Source organism: Lepisosteus oculatus, chromosome 17 (assembly GCF_040954835.1).
Source record: "Lepisosteus oculatus isolate fLepOcu1 chromosome 17, fLepOcu1.hap2, whole genome shotgun sequence".
Lineage (NCBI taxonomy): Eukaryota > Metazoa > Chordata > Actinopteri > Semionotiformes > Lepisosteidae > Lepisosteus > Lepisosteus oculatus.
Genome location: NC_090712.1, coordinates 12,412,118 through 12,438,027, shown reverse-complemented (window position 1 = coordinate 12,438,027; position 25,910 = coordinate 12,412,118). Strand labels below are relative to the sequence as shown.

At 35.6% G+C, this 25,910-nt stretch overlaps 1 protein-coding gene across 38 annotated transcripts in view; it reads right to left on the bottom strand.

Annotated features, from left to right (window-relative positions):
- The window catches only part of nrxn1a (neurexin 1a), a 350,164-nt gene that overhangs the window by 131,267 nt on the left and 192,987 nt on the right, over window positions 1-25,910 (bottom strand). For 2 of the 38 annotated variants that reach the window (XM_069179712.1, XM_015363033.2), the window contains exon 1: window positions 18,995-19,878. The exons of the other annotated variants lie outside the window; for them this stretch is intronic. In XM_069179712.1, the coding sequence (XP_069035813.1) occupies window positions 18,995-19,217 (223 nt within the window). In that variant the 5' untranslated portion in view covers window positions 19,218-19,878. Of the gene's footprint in view, window positions 1-18,994; window positions 19,879-25,910 lie in introns of those variants that run through there. 38 annotated transcript variants of the gene reach the window in all.

Sequence of the window (25,910 nt, the reverse complement as noted above, 5' to 3'; positions counted from 1 at the left end):
ACATATCCAGGATCATTAATTTATAGCTGTTCTCAACAGAGAAAGGGACACAAACTTTAAGCAGCGAGCTAGAACAATGCCTGCCTGTTTCAGACCTAGTTTTCTCATTTTTACACTGAATTTATATTTCTCTGAGGAAAACTCATCTTCTCTGAAGAAGAAAATCTGTGGACCCATAGCTGCTATCCTACTAGCTCAGTAACAATGTCCTTAGGCACAGTCCTCCTCGGAAATAATTAAAAAGTAGACCCTTTCATACACGTCTCCTTCCTTCATTTGTGCATTGCAGACATAAGTTAATGTACAGCTGTATAAGTTAAATAACCTGAATAAAATTTCATTGAATCGAAGCAGAACCTGACAATATGTCTACATAGGCCTATATACTGTATGTAAAATAGCATTAGTAAAGCAGACATGTGAAATAGTTTTGTAAAATGACATCAACAATATCATTTAGGGCCTTAAAACCATTAAAAGTATCATATCATGAGAATAATCTAACTACCGCTTGAATCTCTGGCTCTGCCATATTCTAGTGTAGCTCACTCTCAGACAAAGGACTCCCTTGCCTCACATAAATGCAGTTCTCTTAAAATACAAAACAAAATTGCTGTATAGAAAGCTGAAATGGCTCTTCAGTTTAAAGAACAGTCTTTTTGCTTTAAATTAATATGCAGTTCACTGATATTTTATGGAAGAAAAGAGCCATATTCCAAGCTAACTATAGGTTAAACTGATTATAGATTGGAATCATTAAATGCCCTCTACACAGTAGATTAATTTAAAACTATATAGTTCTAAAAATATATACTGTATTTCTCAAGAATCAAATCATCATCATCATCACTTTCAATCACCGCTTATCCAATTCAGTGTCACAGTGGCCTGAAGCCTATACTGGGAAACACTGGGCACAAGATGGGATGCCCCATCTTTATGAAAATAACAAAATATGAAAAAGTTATATCTTTTGGCCCATTGAGTTATCATATGTAGAAGGTTTACTGAATTATCAATATCATCCCCCCTTCTTCAGTGTCCTTTATTGAATCCATATCAAAATAATGCAATTCAGTCTTAGATTTCATTATTACTATCTCACTGTCTTTATTAGCTGTGTCAATGAAATCAAACTTACTTATATGAGAGTTTCAGATCCAGGTGTTTTAAATATAAGACAATTGTGTATTATTATTTTAGAATTCCTCTCTACATATAAAGTTATAGGATTTTTTTATTGTCATTTAAACTGTGAAGTGTGCAATAGTTGCAGGAAAGGCAGGACCATTAGACTACTTTAGTCTTTCTTTATGTCATAAAACAAAATTCCCAGTGAAAATGGGAATGCAATGTGTCAATCATTTGAGCCCACCCTTCATTTTATATATAGTATCAGAAAGCCAGGCCGGGCATTCTTTTGTAGGCAGTCTCTGTCTTGAATTTGTCCAGGGGACTTTGTGTCCTTTCACGTGTGCTAATCAACGAGCTGTCCGTTCAGCCACAGCCTCCACTCCGGCTAGCAATCCAGAGGGAGGGACAATCCCTCTCTGTAGACTGCAGCCTCCTCTTTCACTTCCAGTGACAACAGCTTGTTATCAAATAAACACAAAAGAAGTCTTGCACATCAAAATGTCTCTACCGACTGTAGTCCATCCATGCCCTTAACAAAAGCTAAAGCAACAGTAAACAAACAAAATATTTGGTAACATTTTTTATACAATTATTTTGGAATACTGTATTCCCAATGTTTATGTTAGTTAGTGTGGGGTATTTTTTAAACTTTTAAGTTCAGAAAAAATATGCTCTTTAACTGTCACGTCATTATTGACATATTGGAACTAGATTCCATATATTCCATAAACTATATTCATATTCAGCCATATCACTCTGCAACTCACAACTGGCAACCCGCTGAAGCTAAGCAGGGGTGAGGATGGTCAGTACCTGGATGGGAGACCTCCTGGGAAAAACTAAGGTTGCTGCTTGGAGAGGTGTTAGTGGGGCCAGCAGGGGGCACTCACCCTGCGGTCCATGTGGGTCCTAATGCCCAGTATAGTATAGTTAACAATCCCAGGGTGTTTCTCGAAAAGAGTAGGGGGTGTAACCCCGGTGTCCTGGACAAATCCCCATTGGCCCATACCAATCATCCTACTAATCCCCATCTATGAATTGGCTTCATTAGTCTGCTCTCCTCCCCACTGATAGCTGATGTGTGGTGAGTGTTGTGGCGCACTATGGCTGCCGTCGTATTATCCAGGTGGGGCTGCACATTGGTGGTGGTGGAGGGGAGTCCCCATTACCTGTAAAGCGCTTTGAGTGGAGTTTCCAGAAAAGCACTACATAAGTGTAAGCAATTATTATTATTTTATTAATAAAAGTACTAGGTTTCAATGAATGACAATTAATGGCCCATTTTTCTTTGCTATTTGTTATTTTCCCCATTTTTTCAAAGAAATAAAAAATAATTTATTTAATTTGGTCATTCTCGTGTGCTTAAGGGTAACAGTATTTAAAACTGGTTTACAGTATTGCTGTACATGCAAAAAAAGAAAAAAGGAAGCAATCTAAAACTAAAATATATGATTTCTGAGAATTTTGCATCCCAGTAGATCAATCCAGTTAAAACACTTGAAACAATGACCATTAAATAACAATTTCTACGTCTAGGGAAGTCATTACTTAGACTGATGAAAACAATGATACTGCATTTGGTGTCATTACACCTGACTATTATATAGCTGTGGGATCATCAATAATCAATGGGAGTGGATTCACTGTCTAAGGGATCAAATCTTTTTAAAACAAACCAATCAAATTGCTTTTTCCTCACACTATGCGTGCAAACTGTAGTGTATGTACATAGACATCAAATTAAATATTATTGCTGAGGATGGTTCTGAAAAGGCAGCAAATTGCTAATTAATTATAATTTTGTGTTGCACAGATTGCTTTCCAATATTTATTTTAAAGTAATTACCTCACAGCTATCTACAGTAGTTCACTGTTTGCATATCTTATTCAGATAATTACAGGATGCATCATTTGCCAAGACAGACAGTGAGACCAAGAAACAAGGGATTATTTTATGATAACAACGTGTAAAAACTTTTTAAAGATTTTCAAAGATTAAACACTGATAAAAATTGTATGGTTCATTAATTAGATGTGTAAAATAATCACATACCTTATTAATAAACTCACAGATCTTTAGACATTGCCCATTTGTCAAATCACAAAAAATACCAAATTTCTTATTACAGCACTGCAAAATTAAACATTTTCTCATAAACTAAAAAAATAAGACTTTTTTTCTCTTCCCTAAGGCAATTGTCAAGTACAGATTACAGCTTTATTTCCAAACTGAATATCATTTTGTGTAAGGTGGACCAAAAGTGTCTATTGAACCACAAGTTGTTATTCTAGATCTGGTAAGGTTTCCTGGAGTATGAAAATGATCAGTTATGAACCAAACCTCTGCATTCATTGCACTTCCCAGAAATCTCCCTATCTGGAATATGCCTTGGTCTGTTGCATTGAAGCATCGAGGGATATCTTTCCAATAAAGTCTTCCATTCCTCTCTCTATACCAGCACCTTGAAAAAAAACCTCTGATGTTCCATTTCAAACAGAGCATTTAAAGTAAATCATTTCCCCTGAAACAACATTGGGATAAAAGCTCTTTCTTGTTTTATAAAACTATCTATGCACTCTCATGGGAAAATAAAGGTCATACTCATTTTGACTATTCAGTAATCACATTTTGACACAAACTGAGGAAAAAATACAGGATACAGAGATTTTATCATCAAAGGCTTATTTCAACTCAGAGTGTCCCCTCAAGTTGAAACCATTCAAATTTACATCCATTTTCTTTCTTTTTTGACCACTTAGTAATTCAGTGGTTATTGCCTTAGTGAAACAAGTGACTATTTTGTATAATAACTATCATAAAACAATGATTCCAACACTTCAAACGAAGCCGTATAAAATAATAGCTAATTCTGACCCAATGAATTCTGTGGAGGCTCATCTAGTTACAGTTTATCTTCCGTCATTACATGTAGAGTCTCTCCACAGACTTTTCACAAGGCTGCAATTAAAAATTAATAGATCGACATGATAGGATTGTCATAAATGACTAATAAATAAAATATTCACCAAGGAACTGGGATGTGACCATATAAAAACTGCAGTGTTCCTTAGTCATGTAAAAATCTGCATTAAAATCTATTTTTTGTCCTTTTTAAGTCAAATATTAATATTTCCTTCTCTTCTATAATGAGCTAGTATAAAGCTGCAAGTACTTGGTACTGGCGATAAAACCAGTCATTTGAAAAGGCTGTGTTGTATTTGCTTAGTCTTTAGATATTGACATGTTTATAGAACTGTCAATACCTGCATTTATGGCTGACCACACAGTCAGTGAATCTTGTTTGAGCCACTCCACTTATAAAATAGAGAAATCTTCTTTTTCTACTACATCTCAGCAAAGAAGCAGACATAACAGGACTTTACAAAAGGATAACATTCTCCTTGCCATTTTAACAGCAGTAGGAGATGACTGAACAGGTATACTTGTCAATTAGGAGCTGAGAGAAGTCGTTTCTCCCAATTAGGAATCCAGCCAGCTCAAGGGAAGCTGACATTTTAAAATAAGTGACCCGAACATCGCTCAGCTTCTGGCATCTTACAGTATTCTGTTCCTAGATAGAGACTTCATATAAAAGCTTTTACTGAAGTCTATCCTGTTCCATGATCTGAGACATTTCTAACAGGTAATGCCAGGTAGACCTAAAATCAACATTAAATTTACTGTAGTCTAGAAGGACTTTTGCATGTCTATTTTTTGTACCTGCAGTGCGCAACACCCCATGACAAATCTACTCCTGCTTTTTTTTTAAAGTGGATTCACTGCAGGTGTCCTCATTATTTCCTTAGGAATGCAGAAGTGCATTGTCCCTGTTCATTGCTGAATTACAACAAAGAAGCTCACTCAATGACAAACTGTCATGATCCAATTCATTTGAATGACTGATACATTTTCAAGGTCTGTGAAAGCCAATGTTTTATCCACTAAGCACTAAATTTCCCTGCCATGCACTGCTGTCCTCGCTAGTTCTGTCCTGCTCAATGATTGAAGAGCATAAGATCTCTTAAGTCTATCTTTTGTAATACTTCCTCTGTTCACCCACATTAACTCCAAGAGAGGGTTAAACCCCAAGTTTCAATCTCACACTTTATTTGACTCTATCACCCCGTTAATCACAGTGCAGTCCTCTGTGCCCTTACACATTCATGACAGCCTTATGAAATCAAGAAACACTGGATTAAAATCTCAGAGCTTTCAAGAAAATCAGGAGCAGGACATAAATAACACAGAAATTGTTTAAAAACTTATAACTAATACATAATTTTAATTATACTTTCTTATAAAGCAAAGTGTATTAGCAATGATCCACCCACTGTTTTCTAATAACATGCAATATACCTTAGCTGCAGCACACCTACAATCCCTAGACTGGTAGTTTTCAGATGCATTTTAATGAACTTTTTCCACTACAGTATTTATTGCCTGTGACACTTTAATACATGAATAATAAATACAACTTATTTATAACATCCCTATGCTGGTTAGAATCTGGAGGAAAAGATGACTACCAAAAGATTTGAGGGCACATCATGTACTCTTCTGGATATGTGGATAAGTTACATCATTTTAATGTCATCTGAAAAGCTTAACAACTGTTTTAGAAGAATTGGGAAGTATTTATTATGTGCTGCAAAAGTACACACTAAAATACTAGACGTTGAGGGAGGAGAAAAGATTTACAAAAACATCAATAAAATGCTGTTCTCATAAGAATTCATGGCAGAACTAAAATGCACACGGAAAGACCGTCATTCATTATGTCAGATTTCATACCTTTCACACCAGTGGATTATTCCATTGACTTCCCACTCTCAAAGTAATTTCAATTGACAAATAAAAAATAATAATTGGTAGAGTAAAAGCAGTACCCTTCTACGATTATTCACATCCTTGATGGATAACACATGGTTAAAAATTAAAAATACTCTGAATCAGGTACAAATGCCCAGGACTAAAATGGCTCAGGTATCAGCTGATGAAAAATAGGAAATATCTGCTGAACAGCAATGCATTATACATGTGCAGGGCATTTCTGTGTTTTTGTGGATTGAAATCTGAGCTACCCAAAGGGCTGCAAGGCAACTGCATTGGAAATCCAAGCAAGGATACAGATAGTGTTCTAATGAATTAAGGTCTGCAGCTTCTTGTAGATTTCCATTCGCATTATGGGTGACTGTTACTACAGCATAAACTGAAAGACAATACAGGCAGACACCAATTGCCTATTTCTGATCTACAAAGGCAGAACATAACAGCAGTAGTTGAGGATGCAGAATGTTCAACAATGTGCATCCTTTGAGCAGCAGGGTCATTTTCCTCCTCTAGAAATGTATTTAACATTCACTTACAATGCATTCTAGTTTTCTTTAAAATTAATTTTTCCTCCAATTTCCATCATTTCTTTGAGCAATTATTTGAGGAACAAAACTTTTCATACATGTATTTACTATATTTGCATGTTCTTAGGAAAAGTTTGATGTTAGTGACTTTGATGCATACATTCTAACGTAATTCATGAGTAAAATAGTTGACTGTGCACAGGTGATGAAGTGACTTAACCTGTAGAAAGTCAAGGTGCTGAAAGCAAGAAGAAAAAACACAAAAGGAAACCAAAATGTCATCAAGAGGACAATACCTTTGTATCGGCTGTATGTCTGAGAGTGGACCAAGTCCACAAGTGTACCTTGTGTGCACACTTGGCTCATCAGTGTTCACCGTCAGCAGTTTCTAACCTGGTATGATGTACAGTAACAGTCAAATAGTCTGCTTGTGGTAGACTATGATCTGGGAGATTAGGAGTCAATACATTTCACCACGAATGATGCATTTTCATGTTCAAATTTCCACTGTGTCAGAAATACTGTACCATGTTGCAACAGTGATAGATGGCAACCTATCTGCAGAGCACTACATTGCAACAGGTCCTAGGACCTAATTTTCTGCTGTTCCTGCAGGTTAGTCCTAATGTGACAGTATTCCAGTAGGACAACACATACTCATGCTGATTCTTGAAAGATGAGAATGTGACTCTTACGCTGTCGATACACTGCTTGCCAAACTTGAGACATTTGTGGAATAGTCTGGAGTAACGTGCAGCATATCCTGTATGATTCTGAAATCATACACAAGTTTGTCAAGGTTACTATATATGAGAGGAATGGGACAGGCTCCCACAAAGAACTACTGTCTAGGGGCTTGATTTCTTTGACCAGCAGTTCTGGTTGAAATTTGGAACCTGCAGAATGTGCACCCTTGAAGTGTCACCCTTGCTCGTCATTTCTAATTTTACTGTAAAGGGCCCCTTTTCTTCCTCCATGTTAAACGGTTAAACATGTTAAACTCCTACTAATGAGTTTTAGCTTTAGTTTCTTATTTTTATCTTAATTCAATGGAACTAAACTTCGGGTAATCAAACATGTTTTAGTTACAGCTGATTCAGATGTACTTAAGATGCTGAGTTTTAACGAGGTGCTAGTTGTGTGCAATAATCTGGAATTGCAGAAGTGATAAAGGTATGCAAGAACAATTAAAAACTAAGAGACAGATACAACCACAGCTATGTAATCATACATGAGTGATATTTACAATGCATGCTCATTCTTATTTTTGGTTTTACAAATAAAACCTATTGTAGCTCCTGTGAAGCTCTCTGCTTTGCACTGAAATTGGTGTTGTTAATAAGCAGGTCGATAAAGCATTCACAGAATAAGGAGTCTATGAGATGAATACAGAGTTGAAAGGTTGTGGCATTTACAGTACATGCCGCAGTTCAGATAAATACAAATGTATCTCATTTTTTCATAAGAGTAGTTACTTCTAAAACATCAATAGTAATTTATAAACTCAACTAGAAGCTACAGCAAACATCCCAACTATTCTTTTAATTTTAATTTATGACTGAATTTTTCATTACAGTCTAACACATTCCTGAAACGCTTAACATTACTAGTGTGTCTGCCTTCATGATGGCTGTCCTTCTTAATGTGGAGATGAATGGTGAGGGCTATAGTGCTTTGAATTCCAATGTTCCACATAAATGATCAACTGATTGCATTACTGGATTATGATGCAATTTGAAGCTCGGTCAGCAGCTGACAAGAGCAAAATAGTTTTCTATCCCATAATACACAAAGGTTTCTATACATTTAGTTTATGTCATAAAGCTGTTGCTTGGCAAAAGCCTTCATGTCTCTTCACGTCTAATAATAAAACTACTTATAATAGATTATGTAGATTATGCATGTTTGAAGATTAAGAAGAAGAATCTAAGAGCACGATTACAAATTATTTATTAATTAAAATTTTTAAATTCAATAATAGTTTCTGAATTACTTTGGTGTACATTGACATAACTGTATTTATAAACAGGCTTATTAAAAATACATTGCTCAAATATATGTTACAACATTACTAAACACTTAGCAAAGTAGTAAATTGTAGTTTGGATGTTTTAGCATGGCACAACAGCGGTGGTTTCATTATTACCCCTCTGTAAATTAATCAGAACATTTAAGCACTCTCTAACATTCTCCTCCTATAATGACCAAACTTGGAGACAGAGCCATGAGTGTAAATGAGCTCTTTAGGGTTTTTTGGTAAAAGACTAACAGCAGCATTAAATATAGCTCTATCACAATGGTCTACATCAAATGAAAACAGCACATCAGGCTAATGATCCCCTCCTCCAGTGTGTGGGGATGGCCTGATGAATTTATTATAGACTGAAGTAAATTTATTATGTGAAGGTTCAGGAAGTGGTTTTGTCAATCACCAACCCAATCTAGTTTCTATCAGCCCCGGTGATAAATGACAAAACCTACTGTACCAGAAAGTTAAAACTGCCAACACTGATGGAGCTGATTATCTTAATTAAACAGCTAAACTCTGAAGCCATAATTCTTGCAACTGGCTGTGTAATGCAATTGTAAGTTCTTTCTAGCACACAGAATGCTGCTTCAATAGATATATCCAATATCCATCTTGTCAACTTTTCTAAATGCTGGATTTTTGTTTTGTTGATGGCAAGTGGAAAAACATGGAACAGCCAAAATCTTGGTGAACAGGACTTAAAACTGCTACTGTATTATATCATACCTAAGACAAAACCTTCCAGCACGACCTGATTTGTATTTCTGTCAATCTGTTTCAACTTGCTAAACATTGTTCAACACAATATGTTAAGGTTCCGCCTCCTGGTATTTTCTCTTTCACATCCAACAAGAAGTTTAACAGATACAGAAGATGTATATACTGTATTGTTGTAGAAATGGCACTGCTGATGCTGTGATTTACATGACAAAACCATTACATAAATTTTCTATGTAGATTCTTCTGGGGTTTAGTCTTCTTCACATCTTTCTTTTAAAGTGTTTTAAGAAGCATAATGCAGGCTTGCGTGTTTAACTTCCTCACCTCCATGTACTGTATACCCAGTACTCACACTAGATATACAGTATAGTATTATAAGTATAAGCTCAAAAATGAATGACAAACACATGCATTGTGTAGAAACATTAAAATGTCAGAGTCCAGGTGTTGGTGAAAGAAGAGCTGTTTATTCGTATGCATACGGGAGATCAGCTTGTAAAAGCTAGTCTCCCCGAAAGATGTTGCTCAGCGCTTTTTATACACAGTAAGAGACAAGCTTCCTACCTTTAACATAGATTACCTAATCCCTAAAACGAACCATTAGTTCTTGGTCAAGCTTGGATAACGGAAAACAACTCCTTATTGAGACTTTCATTATTGCTTACATTTGCAAAACAAGAAATTCTACGTCCCTTTTTACTATATTTAAGACATAAGCTGTACTTTTCCACTGACCTATAGATGTCCCCTGGTGTGCTTCCATTTGCCAATGTTATAAGCAGTTATAAAACTAAAAGGTAAGCAGTTTGTTAGTTTTTATAAAATTTACAACATTCCCTCAATTGTTTTTACACATTCTGAGAGCAAACAGATATACACACTATCAATCTCTTAAATAGAAATTGTACTATAGTGTATGTTGCATTAGGCACTCCCATTTCCCATATTTCTTTGGACTTACCTTGTACTAATTCCATTCAAAATCCATCACTTAAGAACAGGCAATTTGATTGCCACTTAAAGTGAAATCTTCACTTTTATTTTTTTCATATTGAAGTCTTTAGAGACAGCCTATGAGATGTATTAATGACCAAACATGGCACACAATGCCTTTAGGACTTTCACTTGGGCTTCTGATTATGAATTAATTATGCAAAAATAGAATGTGTAGCTGTGTGAACTTGAATCCCATTAGGCATATGAATGGCAGTCAAATAGCACAGGGACCTTTTTTTAGCTGTTTGTATATTTTGACAGGATGTTTTCCAATTAGCTGAATTCACAACACACTGTGATCTCATCCTCCTACAGTGTCCATTATTCAGACTGAGACTGTCTTGCAAACACAATATCCTGAATAACTTCCAAATGAAGCTATGCAGGATCTCGCGAAAGTCAAAAAGCTTAAATTCCAACAGCTGAATTGTTTTCCCCTTTGATAGAGATGACACACATCCATTGGGGTTTTCTTGTTCTCACTCTTTACACTGCACTGTACACACTAGAGGAAGTAACAAACAGATGGGGAAAAATAGAAATATCAGCATCACAAAGGCAAGTTTAATATCACCCTTGTGCCAAAGAGCAAAAGCTCCCCTTTATTACAAGTATTTACCTTTTGCAAATATGGCAAGCATTAAAAAATCTTGAAAAGAGAAGAAAGAGACACAACTTTTCGGCCATGGAGCCTTCTTCAGGTATGTAGAAGAAGGCTTCACACACCTGAAGAAGGCTCCACAGCCTTGTGCTTTCTGTCTTCTCTTTTCAGCTTGTTCCTTTTACTTGTTCCTTTGCAGCCTACGCATGCAGACATAGCTACCCACCTGATCTATTAAAAAATCTTATACACTTATTCATGTTACTAATTATTCATTAAATCAATTTTAAAAGTTTACCACACTGCTTATACATCTTACTCTTTGTTCATTAAAGCATTTTTAGTAAGAATACTCATTTTTGATTTTCAGGATTTTCCTTGCTTTCCTTTAAAGCTCATTTTTGTTTTCTAATTTCATACTTTTTTATGCAAACTGATAACATTACTAAGGGTATAAATAGTATTATAGTCTTGCTAGGGTAACCTCCATGATACAAATAATAATAACTAAATACAACAACTAATGTATTTAGGAAAATGTGCTGTAAGATGATTAAATTATAAAGTATATGCAATTGGTCTTCTTTCCAATTTTGACTCAGCAGTTGTAATTCATCTTCCATGGCAGGCATGGGGTCTTGAACCTTCTGTGCTCTGCAGGACACTGTACAATCACTGGATTTTGGCAGCCTGGCACTTAATTGTTTGCATTCACAGTGCAGTGCATGTTAGCCTCTATTATGCCATACAAACACATACTGTACCTGTACAAATACAGAATATACAAATGCACATTAATGAGTTATCTTTGTGCCTTAAATTATGTTAACAAATTTAATTGCACAGCACAGCTCCAAATAAAATAGTCGACTAGGTGTGCTGAATGGTCTCCTATTGTTTGTAACCTGTCTTATATCAAGACAATTTTAAATTGAAAGGAGCACAGTGACTTTCAATCAAAAAAGAGCTAAGCATCACATGCACTGAATAGAGCCTACAGCCATATTCTTTGGTTGTTTTCAACATTATACATGTGCTAAAGCATGCACTTAACAATTCCCATGAGAACAGCAATCTTAGTGCGGAGCTGCACGTTGCTGTTCCATTTTTTTTCATTCCACACACCAGCAAATCTATACAAAAGAAAAAATGCAATCCCAATATTAGATAGCAGGGCTTGACAGCCATTTTTATCACTGCTCACCAGCAGCCTGCCAGACGTTGCAAGATCCAAGGAAGGCTAGGTGTCTTAAACCCTCACCAATCCTATTAGATTGGATTATAGTGAGCATTACGATGCACTGCCACAGACTGCAGGTGTGTGATTGTAAATCATAATAAAAGAATAGTAATGACATCGTCTTTTTTGGTGCGTTGGGGATTTTTAGCACTCATTAAGGCTCAATGTGACAACATTTGGAGATATGAAAAGGGGCTGCTCTAAAGATCAGCTTTTTAAAAAATTACTGACTACTGTACTGTTCCATCTCCAACTAATCCCAATCTCTAAACAGTGGATGAACAACATCAGCATTTAGTTTCTTGCAGTGTTAAATTATCTTACAATGAAAGCCCTGTGAATCTAAAATCTCTTATTTAATGCTTGTAAATCTGATAAATGCCAACTTGTTGCTTTTGCTTGCAGTTTGTATTTGTATTAAATGTCAGTGTCATCAAAAAGACTTTTTAAAAGGTGTTTCATTTTTAGAATGAAAGTATTCTACACGTATGCTGACTCGCTGACTCTGAGTGTATAGAGTTTTATGATGAAATGGGGAAAATGATCCATAGGGTAAATACAGTAACTACGTATCTACAATTCTTGTAAAGTTGCAAAAATCTCAGAAATGCTGAAAAATGGATAGGATTTATTCATGAACTTGAAGGTAAAAAAAAACAATTAACAAAAATGAAATTCGTCTTGCAATCCTACTCGGCAAGAAAACTCAGGTATCATTAAAATTGTATCTCCCACTATACCACAGGGGTTAGCAACACTTTGCACATATGCCAGGGTATTTTGCCTATCATGCTAAACTGAACGATGACAACAAAAAAAGTGCCAGAAACTGCTGAATCGCTTATAAAACATGTATATAACAGGAGCACAAAAATATACAGATTGTAGTTACATACTAACAACAGTGCCTACAACAGTGGTGAATCAATTATGGGTGACAAGACACAAGACATTTACATTTTTAGAGCTTTGAACAAGAATGCAAAGAATGATGTTGTTTTGTTTCATTTTGCATGATCTAATTGTTTGTTAGTTGGGTCATATCTTAAATTCCTGTATCGTGCTTGTAATGATCTTTCAAAGGCTGAGAGGACTATGGTTTTTCCACTTCCAATATACAGTATACAGTATCATCTGAATGACAACAAAAGAAACATTCATAAGAAATTGCATTCAGATCACCTCCTGAAGTCTGGCATATGAAAATCATAAAACTTAATACTTTTAGGCAACAATGGAAATCAGTCAGTGCCAATTCCTGCTTTACTGTAGCAAATACTCTTGGTAAATATGATGCAGTATACAGTTTTGTATTTGTTAGTTCTAAAGAATACAGTGGTTGCCTGTTCTTCTACAGAGCAATGCAATTACATGCTTAGTATTTTAGTGACTAAACAATTTGCTTTGTATATCTTTTTCATCATTTCTAAATCTTTTGGATATAAACTGTGCCTGCCATCAAAATTACAGAGCAAATTTGTGTTGGATCCTGACATCCATGATAGTACAAAGTCTTTACACTGTAAATTCTCACAGTTTATTCCATGGCCATCATTATATCATGCATTTACCATGGGATCATGATACCCACAGTATAATGAGGGGGTAAAGTATAAGTGGCAGAAAATAATCAGCACTGGAAGCTTTCTGACAAAGACTCGCGGTATACAGTAAGTTCTGGTGGGTCAACAAATGTCCTGTCCAGCTTACTGTTGGAGCAGGGTTACTGTCAACAATCCGCTATTTGCTCTTGACCTTTCCATTCCATAGACAATTAAGTTTCAGCTGTAGTCTGAGAAGGTGTTACAGTATTTGGTATGCTAGGAAATGGTCACTGCTTTGATACTTTCTGGATGAACATTTTTTTCAGCCTTTAACAAGCCTGAGGTTTCATCATGCTGGGAGGGTCAATCGCTGCAATTGTCAAACTCTGCTGACAGGACCAAAACATATTCCACAGGCTTGATTGTACAGGTACTGCCAATACCAAAAAACATTACATTCTTTGTCTTTTTCTTTTCTTCTGATTACCTACTAAGCCATTTTGACTTTTAAAGAATCAATCGCAGAAGATGATGAAAATCTCATTGTACTGTACTGCTCTTGTGGGGTCGGAGATATAATGCAGGGATTCTTTTCTCTAGCTAATACATTACAGTGTTATTGTATTTCATATTCAATATCTCAGTCTTATTCCCAGCCATTCCCTAAGGTCATGTTATATTAGTCCTAACAGAATACTTTAATGATTGCTATGAAGCAGGGGAAACCATTTTTTTTCTTGTTTTAGAGACCACAGCACACAGTTTGTTTTCTCAGGTATAGTTTGTCTACTTCTGCAAAAAACATAGGATCTTCTCAATTTCACACAGTGTGTGAATAAATAAATAACATTTCCTTTATGAAAGGTCCAGAGAATTTTCTGTTCTTATGTGCAAACAATTAGCTCATAGTCATAAATCTTCCTTATTTTGACACCAAAGTAAATAATGTGTGGAACTAGTAGAGGGTGTATGCAGACCTGATATTAAAATAGACTGCCAATAGACTTACAGGCAGAATTATTTGACAAAAATATAAAAATGTGCTAATTTTATAAGCTATTTAGGAATATTTTATTTAATAAATTTATATTTTAAAGATAAATCTAAAGTATCTATTAATAACCACCAGAATACATCCCTTTTACATTTCCTGGGCCTTCAACCATGGGCCACAAAACAATACAGCCACCAAATTCACTGAGAGAGAAGCACATACGGCACTTTCATGAAGCACATTTCATGATTTTGTGCACAATACCAAATGTGTCCAAGAGCCTTTAGATGCGTAAATTAAATCCTCTTTTTGCCAACTGACAGCTTCACAGAGTGCTCTAACCTGTCCCCATTAGTGAGATAAATACATATCTTTCTGTTTTGGAAGTGCATTTCTCCACTGACCTCATCCACTGTGCCCACACTGTTGGGTCTCATATCAGTCTGCAGTGAAATCACAGAGAGACCAAAGTGGAGGAGTGTCCACGTAGGATTGGCGTCAGTGAGGGTTTTGTAATGAGATTACAAACTATCACTAGCTTTAACCACTGAAAACGGATAAGGACAAGCAAATAAACCCTGGGCTAAATGATTTGTTGAACACTTAATGAAATGATCAAGCGTGTCATATGCCAGATAACCACAATAATGACCATCTATGTGATATAGCATCAGAAAAATTGAATTACTGCTAAAAGCATTGGGCATGGTTCAATCAGGAATCTGACATTGCAGTTATCTTCTTACTGTTTATGAAGGATTCACATACTGTATAAGCAGAAATGATTAGCATTCCAATTATGTCATCCACTTTATTGCGTAACCATTCCTTCTTCGAAATTTTCCACCCTCAATTTAATGCTATCTCTAAATTGAAAATGAGATTATTTTGTACTAAATGAGTGAAGAAAGTTTATGGAGTTACTAGGTTTATGGAGGGAAATGCATTTAAAGCAGTTATTGCCTAGGAAATAAAGTTTCAGTATTTTGCTAAATCCACTTGCTTATTGAGACTATTAAAATAAAATCATCTTATTAATTTTATGACTCCTATGTAAATGACATAGAATAATACATTTACCTTTATAAATATTGCTTGCTTTAACACAGCCTTTGCTCAACATTACAACATGCGACTGAAATTCAATAGCTTGACTTCAAATGTTTTTACTGATGTCTAAAGCTCTTTTAAACTGGATTAGATTGTTGTTTTCAGATTGAAAGATGTCATAACAAGAAACTACATAATACTTCCTTTTTTCCCTTTCTTATTTAGTCTTTTCAAAACCTTTGCACACAATCAATAACTTGTGTTCGTTCCAAGGCAGTGGGGCTTGTATAGAGATACTTATCAGAAAGCCATCAGCTCTGTTCCACTTCTGATTACACCACTGTAGATCGTCAACAGACAACATCAAAGAATGAATATCTCACAGCGACACGAGGGTGAAGACGAGGGACTGATAATATTATAGAAGCCACAATGCACAGAGAGCATACAAAACAGAAGACTCCTTCTCTCTCCCTTCCTCTCTCTCTCCTTGTGCAGTTGCAGCAGAATTCATCAACTAATCCATTTCTTCATTAGTACTTAAGGTACAGCCTATTAAAATTGATTACAATCACTTAAATTGCTTTCTCAGACTTTGATAGAAAAGCTGGGATTAAAAACACAAAAGTTACATTATAAATGTGCAAGAAGCAGACAAAGGTCTCTCGCAGCAAGTGGCCAATACATCATTTAAGCATTTGAAATCTGGAAGTGGGTCCTACCCACTTGAAACCACTAATCCGGCTGCTTGAAGTCAGAGGACACCAAACAGCCTGCTACTAAACCATTTCCTGCTGCCCCAAAAAAGAGAGATGATAACTTAAAATGCCATTTCAAACTTAAGCAGAGGTAAATGTGACCCCTATTAATACTGTATGCCTCACACATGATTTCATATTCAAATAACTACTAATTATTTGAGTGGATTTGTTTTTGCAAGCAATCATTGCACTATGTGTATACAACAGAACAGTAGGCTGACAAACAGTGCAGTGATTTCTGTTTTACTGGAAAATATGCCAGGAAGAAAATAATGCCACTAGTCGTGTATATAAATTCCTTTTGAGTGGTTTTTGCTGATAAGAGAACTGAATTTAGAGTAGGTTGTTAGTCAGTTCATTGTTATGTCAATTTGCATGCCTGAAGAGTATTTACAGAAATGTTCTTATCTGGTATTATTAATATGTTTATATTTTTCAGCAGAAGGGGTGGATATTTTTATCCTTTTTGCAAATACTATTCTGTCTAAAGAAATCAAATTAAATCCCAATGTGTCTTGTGCTGAACAGGCTTGACTTATGCAAGGATGCAAAGGTTAAGCGTGAGATCTGTTCTGTCATCTCAGAAGTGACACTGGATGATGGTGTAAATGAGGCATGGAGAGGCCAGAAAATGAAGAAGGATGAACCTGTATATTCCAATCAGCACTCGCGGCACTCTGGTGGGAGACTTTTCTCTTCCAGAATATGAAATTGTAACACAACAAGTTCTTAATTCATGTATTTACATACTTTAAAGTAACGTTACTATGAACTTAATGAACTGAGGATATCCCCTTTCATTTTTCCAAACAATATGATTGGAAAAGATTTATAAGAATTTTGTTATGTCTGAAAATGACTCTTATTACACATAAGAGGAAACAAAATATTATCTTGTTCACAAGACAGACATGGATATCGGCCTTTACTCCAAAAGAACCAATTAAACCCTAATGTAAAATGTCATACAGTATCCATGTTTCTGCATACACTAGAACATGATATGAAAAATTTAATGAACAGCATGCAATGTGCATGTTCTGCATAGCAGAATACTCATACTGTTGAATAATTTGTGTTAACACTTCATTGCTAGATGTGTTTTGGAGAAGCAATTTTATATAAATTCAGACTGCAGGTCTGAATATCAGTGATACATTTGATAAAGTATTTAGTTAGTCACCTATTATTTAAAACATCTCTTATGGCTTTGCACTAGTGAGATCTTGTTAAAATATATTTATAAGGAATGTATACACAATGATTCTGATTATTTTTTTACCTATAATGCATTGAACTATTTCATTTAAATCGTGCAGCTATTCTTGAAATTACAATGCAATAACATTACAAACATTTAGCCATCTCCCTCCACAGAATACCTAATTTTAGTCTAGATTTCATTCATGTTCTTAATTCTTTCAGATTACCTTACGTTTTTATTTGAGAATAGGAAGTGTACAACAGTTTTATTATCAAAGCTGTTTTAACAGAAAGGGATACATACTGTACACATTTTAATGATCTATCTACATCAAATGACATTTTTTGTATCAAAATATCCATCAAATGGCAATTTTTTAAACATTTTAATTGAGGAGCTGGGAAAACTGTTAAAAAGTAATTTTCCATCTATGGAGCTGGTCAATTAAATCTAGAGAGTCCATTGCTTTAACAAAGGTTACGACTTGCTATAATACTGCTTGAATTGGACACGGGCCATGTCCTATTATCTCTGGCAACTGTGGGTATGGCACAAAGCACAGGATGGATTCAATACACTTATTTTCTTCTGCCAAAAAACGTGATCTGAAAAACTGTAAAAGAAATGAGGCAAAAAAAAAAACTCCAGATGAGATGGAGGACAGTGTGCCAAAAAATGAAATTTGCTTTGACATGTATTTTTAAACACTGGTGCCAATGAAATGCACTGCTGATGACCTGGATGGGCAATCAGAGACTAGGAAATGGTATGAAAACTCAAAATAAAAAGAAATAAGCTATTTAAATGCATCCATATAATTGGAGCTTGATGTTAAATCTGGCATTTGAGGATGAGGAGCAGCTTCTTTGTCAAAATCCTTCTAATTTGCCCTTGTAAAACAATAAGTGAATAAAATTATATATGAGCAGATGTTCCTCGGTATTTGTTGTTTTCAATGAATCCAAATTACACAATTTAAGAAGTATTACAACCCTCTTTTTATTTAAAGCAGGTAAAGCACAGCATTTTAGAACAGTGCTGCTAAGACAAAAGTTCTGTGTGTTAAAGGCACACTCTTCCTTGTCAGAAAAACCCTGATGGCTAGTGGAGAATCAGCTCAAAATCCACAAGCCTCAGTCATTTTAAAGAAGATATTCACCCATGTTTGCAGAAAAACACACATTCCTTCAAGAGAGCTCATATGCATTTGAAACGGTCAGAGCCAAAACCTAGAGCTGCACAGATTTCATACCACACAGAGCACATGCTGCTCTAATCCATCCTAATCCAGGCATTTAATCTAAAGTAGGGGACAGTGAAACAGGTAAGCATGGAACCCTTCCATATGCCTTAAAACACCCACCGTGTCCTGCTCGTAGGGAGGCAGGGGATCTGTAGATTGCAATAGGCACTGTTTGATGCTTGTTTCCATGAAACTGGTGTACGTGGTGCGATCCGAGGTTTGAAGCCCCCAACGCGACTCCTAGAACACAACTGAAAGTCAAAGGAACTATCCAAAAAGCCAAGCGCACAGTGATGGCTAGAGAGTCCGTGCTGGAACTGTAAAACATTCTCTGGCAGACCATGTTCCCTGAGTGGTAAGAGCAATCAGCAAACAGGACCCTTACAGTGCCACACAGCCCATGGTTTCACTTCGCCATCCTTTCTTAAAAATTGGAAAGACAAAGCAAAGAATCAAAACCAGCCAAACTCAGCAAAAGCAATAGGAAAAACAAAAATGTCCAGATTCCTTCAGTCATGAAATCCACACCAACATTATAGAAGTGGAATAATTTATAACAATGAACTAAAAACCAGAGGAACAATCAAAACACAATCCAGTCTCACTTGTTCTGTTTCTCGCCTTTTCTATCTTGCAGGTTGCAAATTCAATACAGATCCTCCAGAAGCACACTCCACTGTTGGAAAAAAAACAAGATCCCCCAAGTTTCTTGATTCTTTTATTTTAGATGACATCCAACAAAATCCATATGAAAAACAGCCTCATTTGCGCTTTTGAAAGATGCCAAAAGGACCCACAGCACTTGAGAACAAATTAGGAAGTCCTCATCCAGTACAGCTCTATAGACCCCCCTGTCTCACCAAGACAACTCAGGAAAAAAGCAGATGGCCCCGACAGAAAAATGGACACCCGGCTTTGACAATAATACTAGAGGATGCTATTTAGAGGGTAGTTCTCCCTTATGAAAGGAGCTGGAGCTCAGCACACTGCTGAGGAGAGGGCTATGCAAATCTGCAGTCTCCAAACAGCAAATCACTGAAGCCTGAATGCATTGCAGAGGAAGAGCCTATTTGGAAAAGGGGACGTACAAGCTGGCTGTGCTCTCAAGCTCAGCCCTTTCTAAGCTGTCTTTTACAAACTGCTCTGCAGATGAAACAACTATTAAATTTAACAGCAAACAACAGCGTGCAAGGATGCAAAGCAGAGCTTTCTTTTCATTCCCTATGGGCAGCATATATTGCATAGGTTCCCCTTCTAACTATCTTTAGTTAATCCAGTGTCTTGGGAAGCTTATACACATCAGCAAGAAACGGCAAAACTCACCTTCTGAGACACTTAAGCTAAAGCTGCTGAATTTTCTTAGGTACAGAGTACAGTATTTGTCACACTTAACAGTTCTTTAAATGTGCACATCACAGTTCAAACAAGCCTTAAAAGGAAAAATATATATAAACTCATTCAAAAAAGTACTGTAGCTCCACCTCTTCAGATTTATCTTTTTTCCTCTTTCTACCTATAGGCCACAAGAATACCACTTTGAGTTCTGCTCATCTGCAACCAGAAAGAACCTCACTGTGTTTCACATTTTAAGCTAAAAACAGCTGAATCGTGCAAAAGTGTATCCTTGCCAACTGTTTTCCCTGATAGTGCTGCACATCAGATGTGCTGATTTTATGGAATTTTACCTTGAAAGCCTTTTTAATGAACATTTGAAAAGATCATTTATTACATGAGAATGTGTAGGATTGGCCTTACAGGAAAAACTACTCCGCATCAATAGAATTTTACACTCTTCGAGTCAGACATCAGGCTTTGCTAATGGACAAAAGAAGGAAAAGGATTATATTTAAGAGAAGTTCAATATTTTTGAACATATACTTTAATGGAAAGCTTAATACGAATGCAAGATGGAATTAGTGTCTAAAGCCTAATTTAGCAGTACAGACTGTGCTAGCTACAGTATGGATGTATTTTTCAGCTACAAGTCATCTTAGCAAGTATGACAAGGGAAATTAAAAGTGCCTTCTCAACAAACAAATCATCTCTTTGCATATTAGACAAAATCCGACAGAATTTCACAAACTGCACAAAGACAGGATATCTGTTTTTTAAAACCAAATGTAGGTCTTATCCCTGCAGTAAAAAAGAGGAGTCTACCTTCGTCCTTTAAATAAAACTGAAATACTATGAAAAATGTACTTTATAGACTTTGGCCTGTAAACTCCTGTCAAGGGTAAAACTGTATTAAGGTTATGAAAATCCCATTACATATCAGTCTTCAGATTCAGCACTTCTGCAATACTCTCCTTAATGTCCCTCACTAGAACATCTAATTTTTAAAGTATTTCTTCCAAGTGTCAAACTGTTGTAAGAACTGAGACACAATATCGATCTCTGCTTACAGAGATACTGTAGAAAGACACAACCAGACTGTGATATTACAGTAAAATCCTTTTATTGTAGGGGAAAGAATTTTAGCTGACGAGGAATCCTCAAGTTCAGAAGGCCTGTTAAGCAATGGCAGTCTGCTAAATCAGTATGCTAAATCAAAGAAGCATACCCTCCACTGTCAACACAAAACAGGCTGAATTATTTTCTAAATCGGCACTTTGTACTGTTCTAACCCAAATCCTAATATGGATACAGAGTATGATCAGGGGAGTACGATATTGAGCAGGGTAGAAGGTAATTTAATGTAAATTAAATTAATTGGAAATCAGTTAGTTTGAAACTCAAAACCTTTAATAACATAGGAACCATTACACAAACAACGATATAGCATCCACACATCCCTAACGCAAAATCATTAGGTTACATTCAAAATCATTTGATCTTCAGTCAGTTTTTAGAAGAACTGTCATATTGCTTTCTGCGTATATTTTCTATACAAAAAATAATTTTCTTCCTTAAATAAAGTACACAGTTAACATTTCTTAAATATATTCAGACATAAAATTCAGCATTACAGTATCCAGGCAAAGAAGGCCAGAAATGTGTAAGTATACTAAATTTACTTTCTTCTAAAATTACTGTACCTGTCTGTGCTTTTCAGACGGTCCTTTAGATGAGGTACCCTATTTTTATGTTTGAGAGAAGTTTACAGAAACGTTTTTGCTCACACAATCAAAATATTTTTTTTCCCTCTCAGTGACAAGATTCTGACAGCTTTAAACTTGCAGTATATAATTACATTTGAATTTGTTCTATTAAAATTTAGTAGCAATTCAGAGAATACTTTTATTTAACATTACTTTCTACAGTCTAATAACCTCAAACAAAACACCTGTCAAGTCCATTTAATGGAGGCCTTGAACATCCTTCCAGAAATACAAGATGTGCTTTAAACTTTAAAATTAACTATGAGCAATAAACTAAAGTATAGTATACCTGTGCAGTTAAAAAGGATCTTAAATTAAAAAAAATGTCAAAGTCCATATGCACATGGTGGATGTGTGACAGGGATAACAAGTATCATTATTTTGGATGAAATTAACTCCCATTTAAGCCTGTTTACTGCTCTATATTTCATAATTTACTTATTACTTGCTGCCACCTTGTGGTGGGAGTTGGTCACTACATTATTGGTTTGAATACAGCAGGCTACTACACAGAACTAAAAGCTCCTTCAAAAGCCTCCTGTTTCCCATATCATCCTGTTTTCTGCACTTAAGTATTTTTACGGATATAGAAACTCTAAGAGTAATACCAGGACATAAGGTGTGAGAGTTAATACATTAAAACACTTTTGTTCAGAAAACGATTGAATTTTGAGGTATTGCCAAACAACAAGACTGACAGATGGCCTGAAAAGGTCAAGGGAATCGGCAAGACACATCAAACTGCATAAAAAAACAGTCTAGACCCTGACACTTCACTAATGAACATTAGTGATGTTGTGTGTGTGTGGGGGTTTCAGAATAAATGACATGAAAGAGATTTATCACGTCCATATCCACACATTGTTGGCTCATTAATGACTCAGTGTACGGAGATAAAACAGTGTCACTTCCTCCTAACATAACTCTACAAAACACAATCTGGGTCTTGTTATGCTTTTCATTTGTTTCATTTGTTTCTACAGAACTACTTACAACTACTCAACTAATTATTATGTTATGAAGCTCTTCAAGATGCTTTCCCTTCTTACAAGGACAAATGAAGAATGTTGTCATGTTTTAAGCAAGATGTTAATGTTTCTCTAAATATGATACAAATATTTAGTAATTTAGTTCAGTAATTCACCATTTAAAATGCTATACCTTGAAAAATAAACTTCTAGAATTCAAATATTGTCTAATCCTTTGTTTCAGATTACAATGTACTGTATGTACTGTAGACTTAGTGTTTACCAATCTTTTTTTCCCCATCCTCTTTCAACCAGAATATACTGTAAATACTTGGTTGTTTTCATAAAGTACACATTTTTAGGAATTCCATAGTGACCTTTGTCCTAGAAAGCCACCAATTAATTAGGTCTTACACATCACCCCTTTAATCAAAACATTGTAAAAATTTGGAACTAATGTGTGTTTTTATTAGTTTAGTTGTGTATAGTAGGTTATTTACAGTAGCTCAACAAAGCTCAGTCTCTTGTCCTTGAAAGCTACAGGGGATTTGGTGTTTTCATTTCAGATGATCACTAAACAACCTGATTGAACAACTCACCTGCTTCAGTGGTAAAAACAGAAAATGTGTTTTGGAATTGGATATTTAAGGGTGACCCATAAAACCCAAAGGACTGTGGCTCTGCGGGACCAAAAACTGGCCATCCCAGCTCTTGCACCAGAATACCTGTGCAGGAACAGTGTTTTCAGCTTTTTAATAATGTTTTGTTCTGCAACCAGCTCTGATCACTGTTATTCACAAACATGTGCATGATCTGCATCGAAACAAGTGAATGTACTCCATCTACATTGATGCATACACATGATGCTTCAATCTGTTACCCTGTACAACAGTAATTTCAGAGGTTTCACTGTACTCGTTGGTTAGATATACCCATTAATGTTTCCAAACTCTTCCCCCAGAGACCCATTCAGTATGTTATCATGACAGGTGTTCCTTGGATCTGAAGAGTCTCAGTGGTATTGTTACTCATTGCTTTGAGGTATAATAGAAATCATGAAATCTGTTTGGTGATTAACTGTGTTTCATTCAAAATAAAATTAAGCAACTAGCTGGTTTAATTGGCTAGTGTGACTGTAAGAAGCACTTGATCCACATGTCCATGTATTTTTTACAATGGAAACCTCACACAGTCTTCTGTTTCTTCCACCTGATCTGACAAATTACAAATTGTAATGAGTGATGGCCTCATGCTGGCTGTGACAACTAAATAAACTGAGTAGGGCTGACAGTTATTGGTCTTCTCTGAATTCTGCTGTGCTATTCCCTGAGCCACTTTAGACAGATACTATATATACAGTCTGAAGGCCAGTTTTTACTCATTAAGGAGAAGTACAGCATACATGTAACGCACTCTGCTCCTGAAACAATGGTTTGAGAAAAAAGATATCATCTTTTGTTTTTCAGACTGAAAGTAAAAAATGGATTAGAAACCATATATTTTACGTATGTTAATGTTTAGCAACTAATCACAGAGAAAAAATGTCTTAGCATCGATGTTTTGATGAAGAGTAATAATGATATTAATAGGTACTGTAGTAATCAAAGCATCCTTTCAGCTTTTTATGAAAATGTAATAAAATGACTTATTGTGCTCTGCCTATTAAATCTCTGATGTATATACTGCAGCTGAGTAGTTGAGCACAATGAAAGAAAAGGTGAACAAAACAGAAAAAACTCTTCAGGGATCACCTCCCTGAATGAATAATGAGATGTAACAGTTCAAGGTGACAAATAAGCAGCTTTTCCCTTTCACAGCATTCCTTCTTCTATTCCTTTGGTTTTACTACTGAAATTCTTCCTCTGCACTAGCTCATACAAAAAGAAACTTGAGACTGTAAAATTATTTTGCAGCCCACTGGTTTATTTTATTTATTTACATCAAAAACCATTTACCAGCCAGCACTTTATAATGCTAGGGAGGACTTAGAGAAATATGCACCCCTGAAAGAACAATTGCTTTTTCCCAGCAGACCCAAAGTCAGCTGTCTGCAAACAAAAAATAGGAAAGCAATGGAACATTAAGAGTACCCATTTTGAACGTCACGGATTAAGCAATCTCTTCTTCCCTACTGTTAAATTTGAGGTGTGAGTAGCCTTTTATGAGACCTTGATTTTTTGGGGGGTCCCAGGTAAAATAAACAAACAAAAGCAGCTTCAACCAAATGGAAAAGCACTATTATCCACCAATCAATATTGTAGATAGAATTCCTTGTTGTACCTGAAGCTATAGGTTCTGTTAAAGGAAAGAAAAAATAAATCTCCATTAAACATTTTCACTGAAGACTGAGATAAAAAACATACTAAGAAATGAATGACCATCACAAAAGAAAGATCTATTCTTGAACTGTAGACATCCTTAACACACTTTTAATTACAATTTGGAGATTTCTAATGAGGATTTGTCACCTCTAATTAAGTCAAATTTAGAACATGGTAAGAGCTGCATTCTGGGAAAGAAACTAGTTGTGAAAAAGACATGATTTAGACAACAGCCTAAATGAACGTTTGTCAGCATTAGATCCAATTTGTTTAAATGTTATTTTACATTAATTATAATTTAGTTTATTGCTTATATTGTAGTCTCATGGGAGCAATGTCCTTTAGCATTTGTCTTACAACTAAGTAATTGATTGACATACTGTATAGCAAGAAATTATTGAAAAGCAGTAACAAGGCTATGTAAAGTAGAGCTGTGTGAAAGCAATGGTTTTTGATGCTGTGGCACTTACTTACTGTGCTTGTTTTATAGACGTTACTGTAGCTTTATTTCAAGGAAGAAATAAGACACTATATACTTTTTTTCAACATTGTTAAATAATAAAATACCAAATTACCACGGCAAGATTAAACAATCTTATACGTAAACTTAAGACAACACTAATTATATACAGTAGTATGTCTACATCAG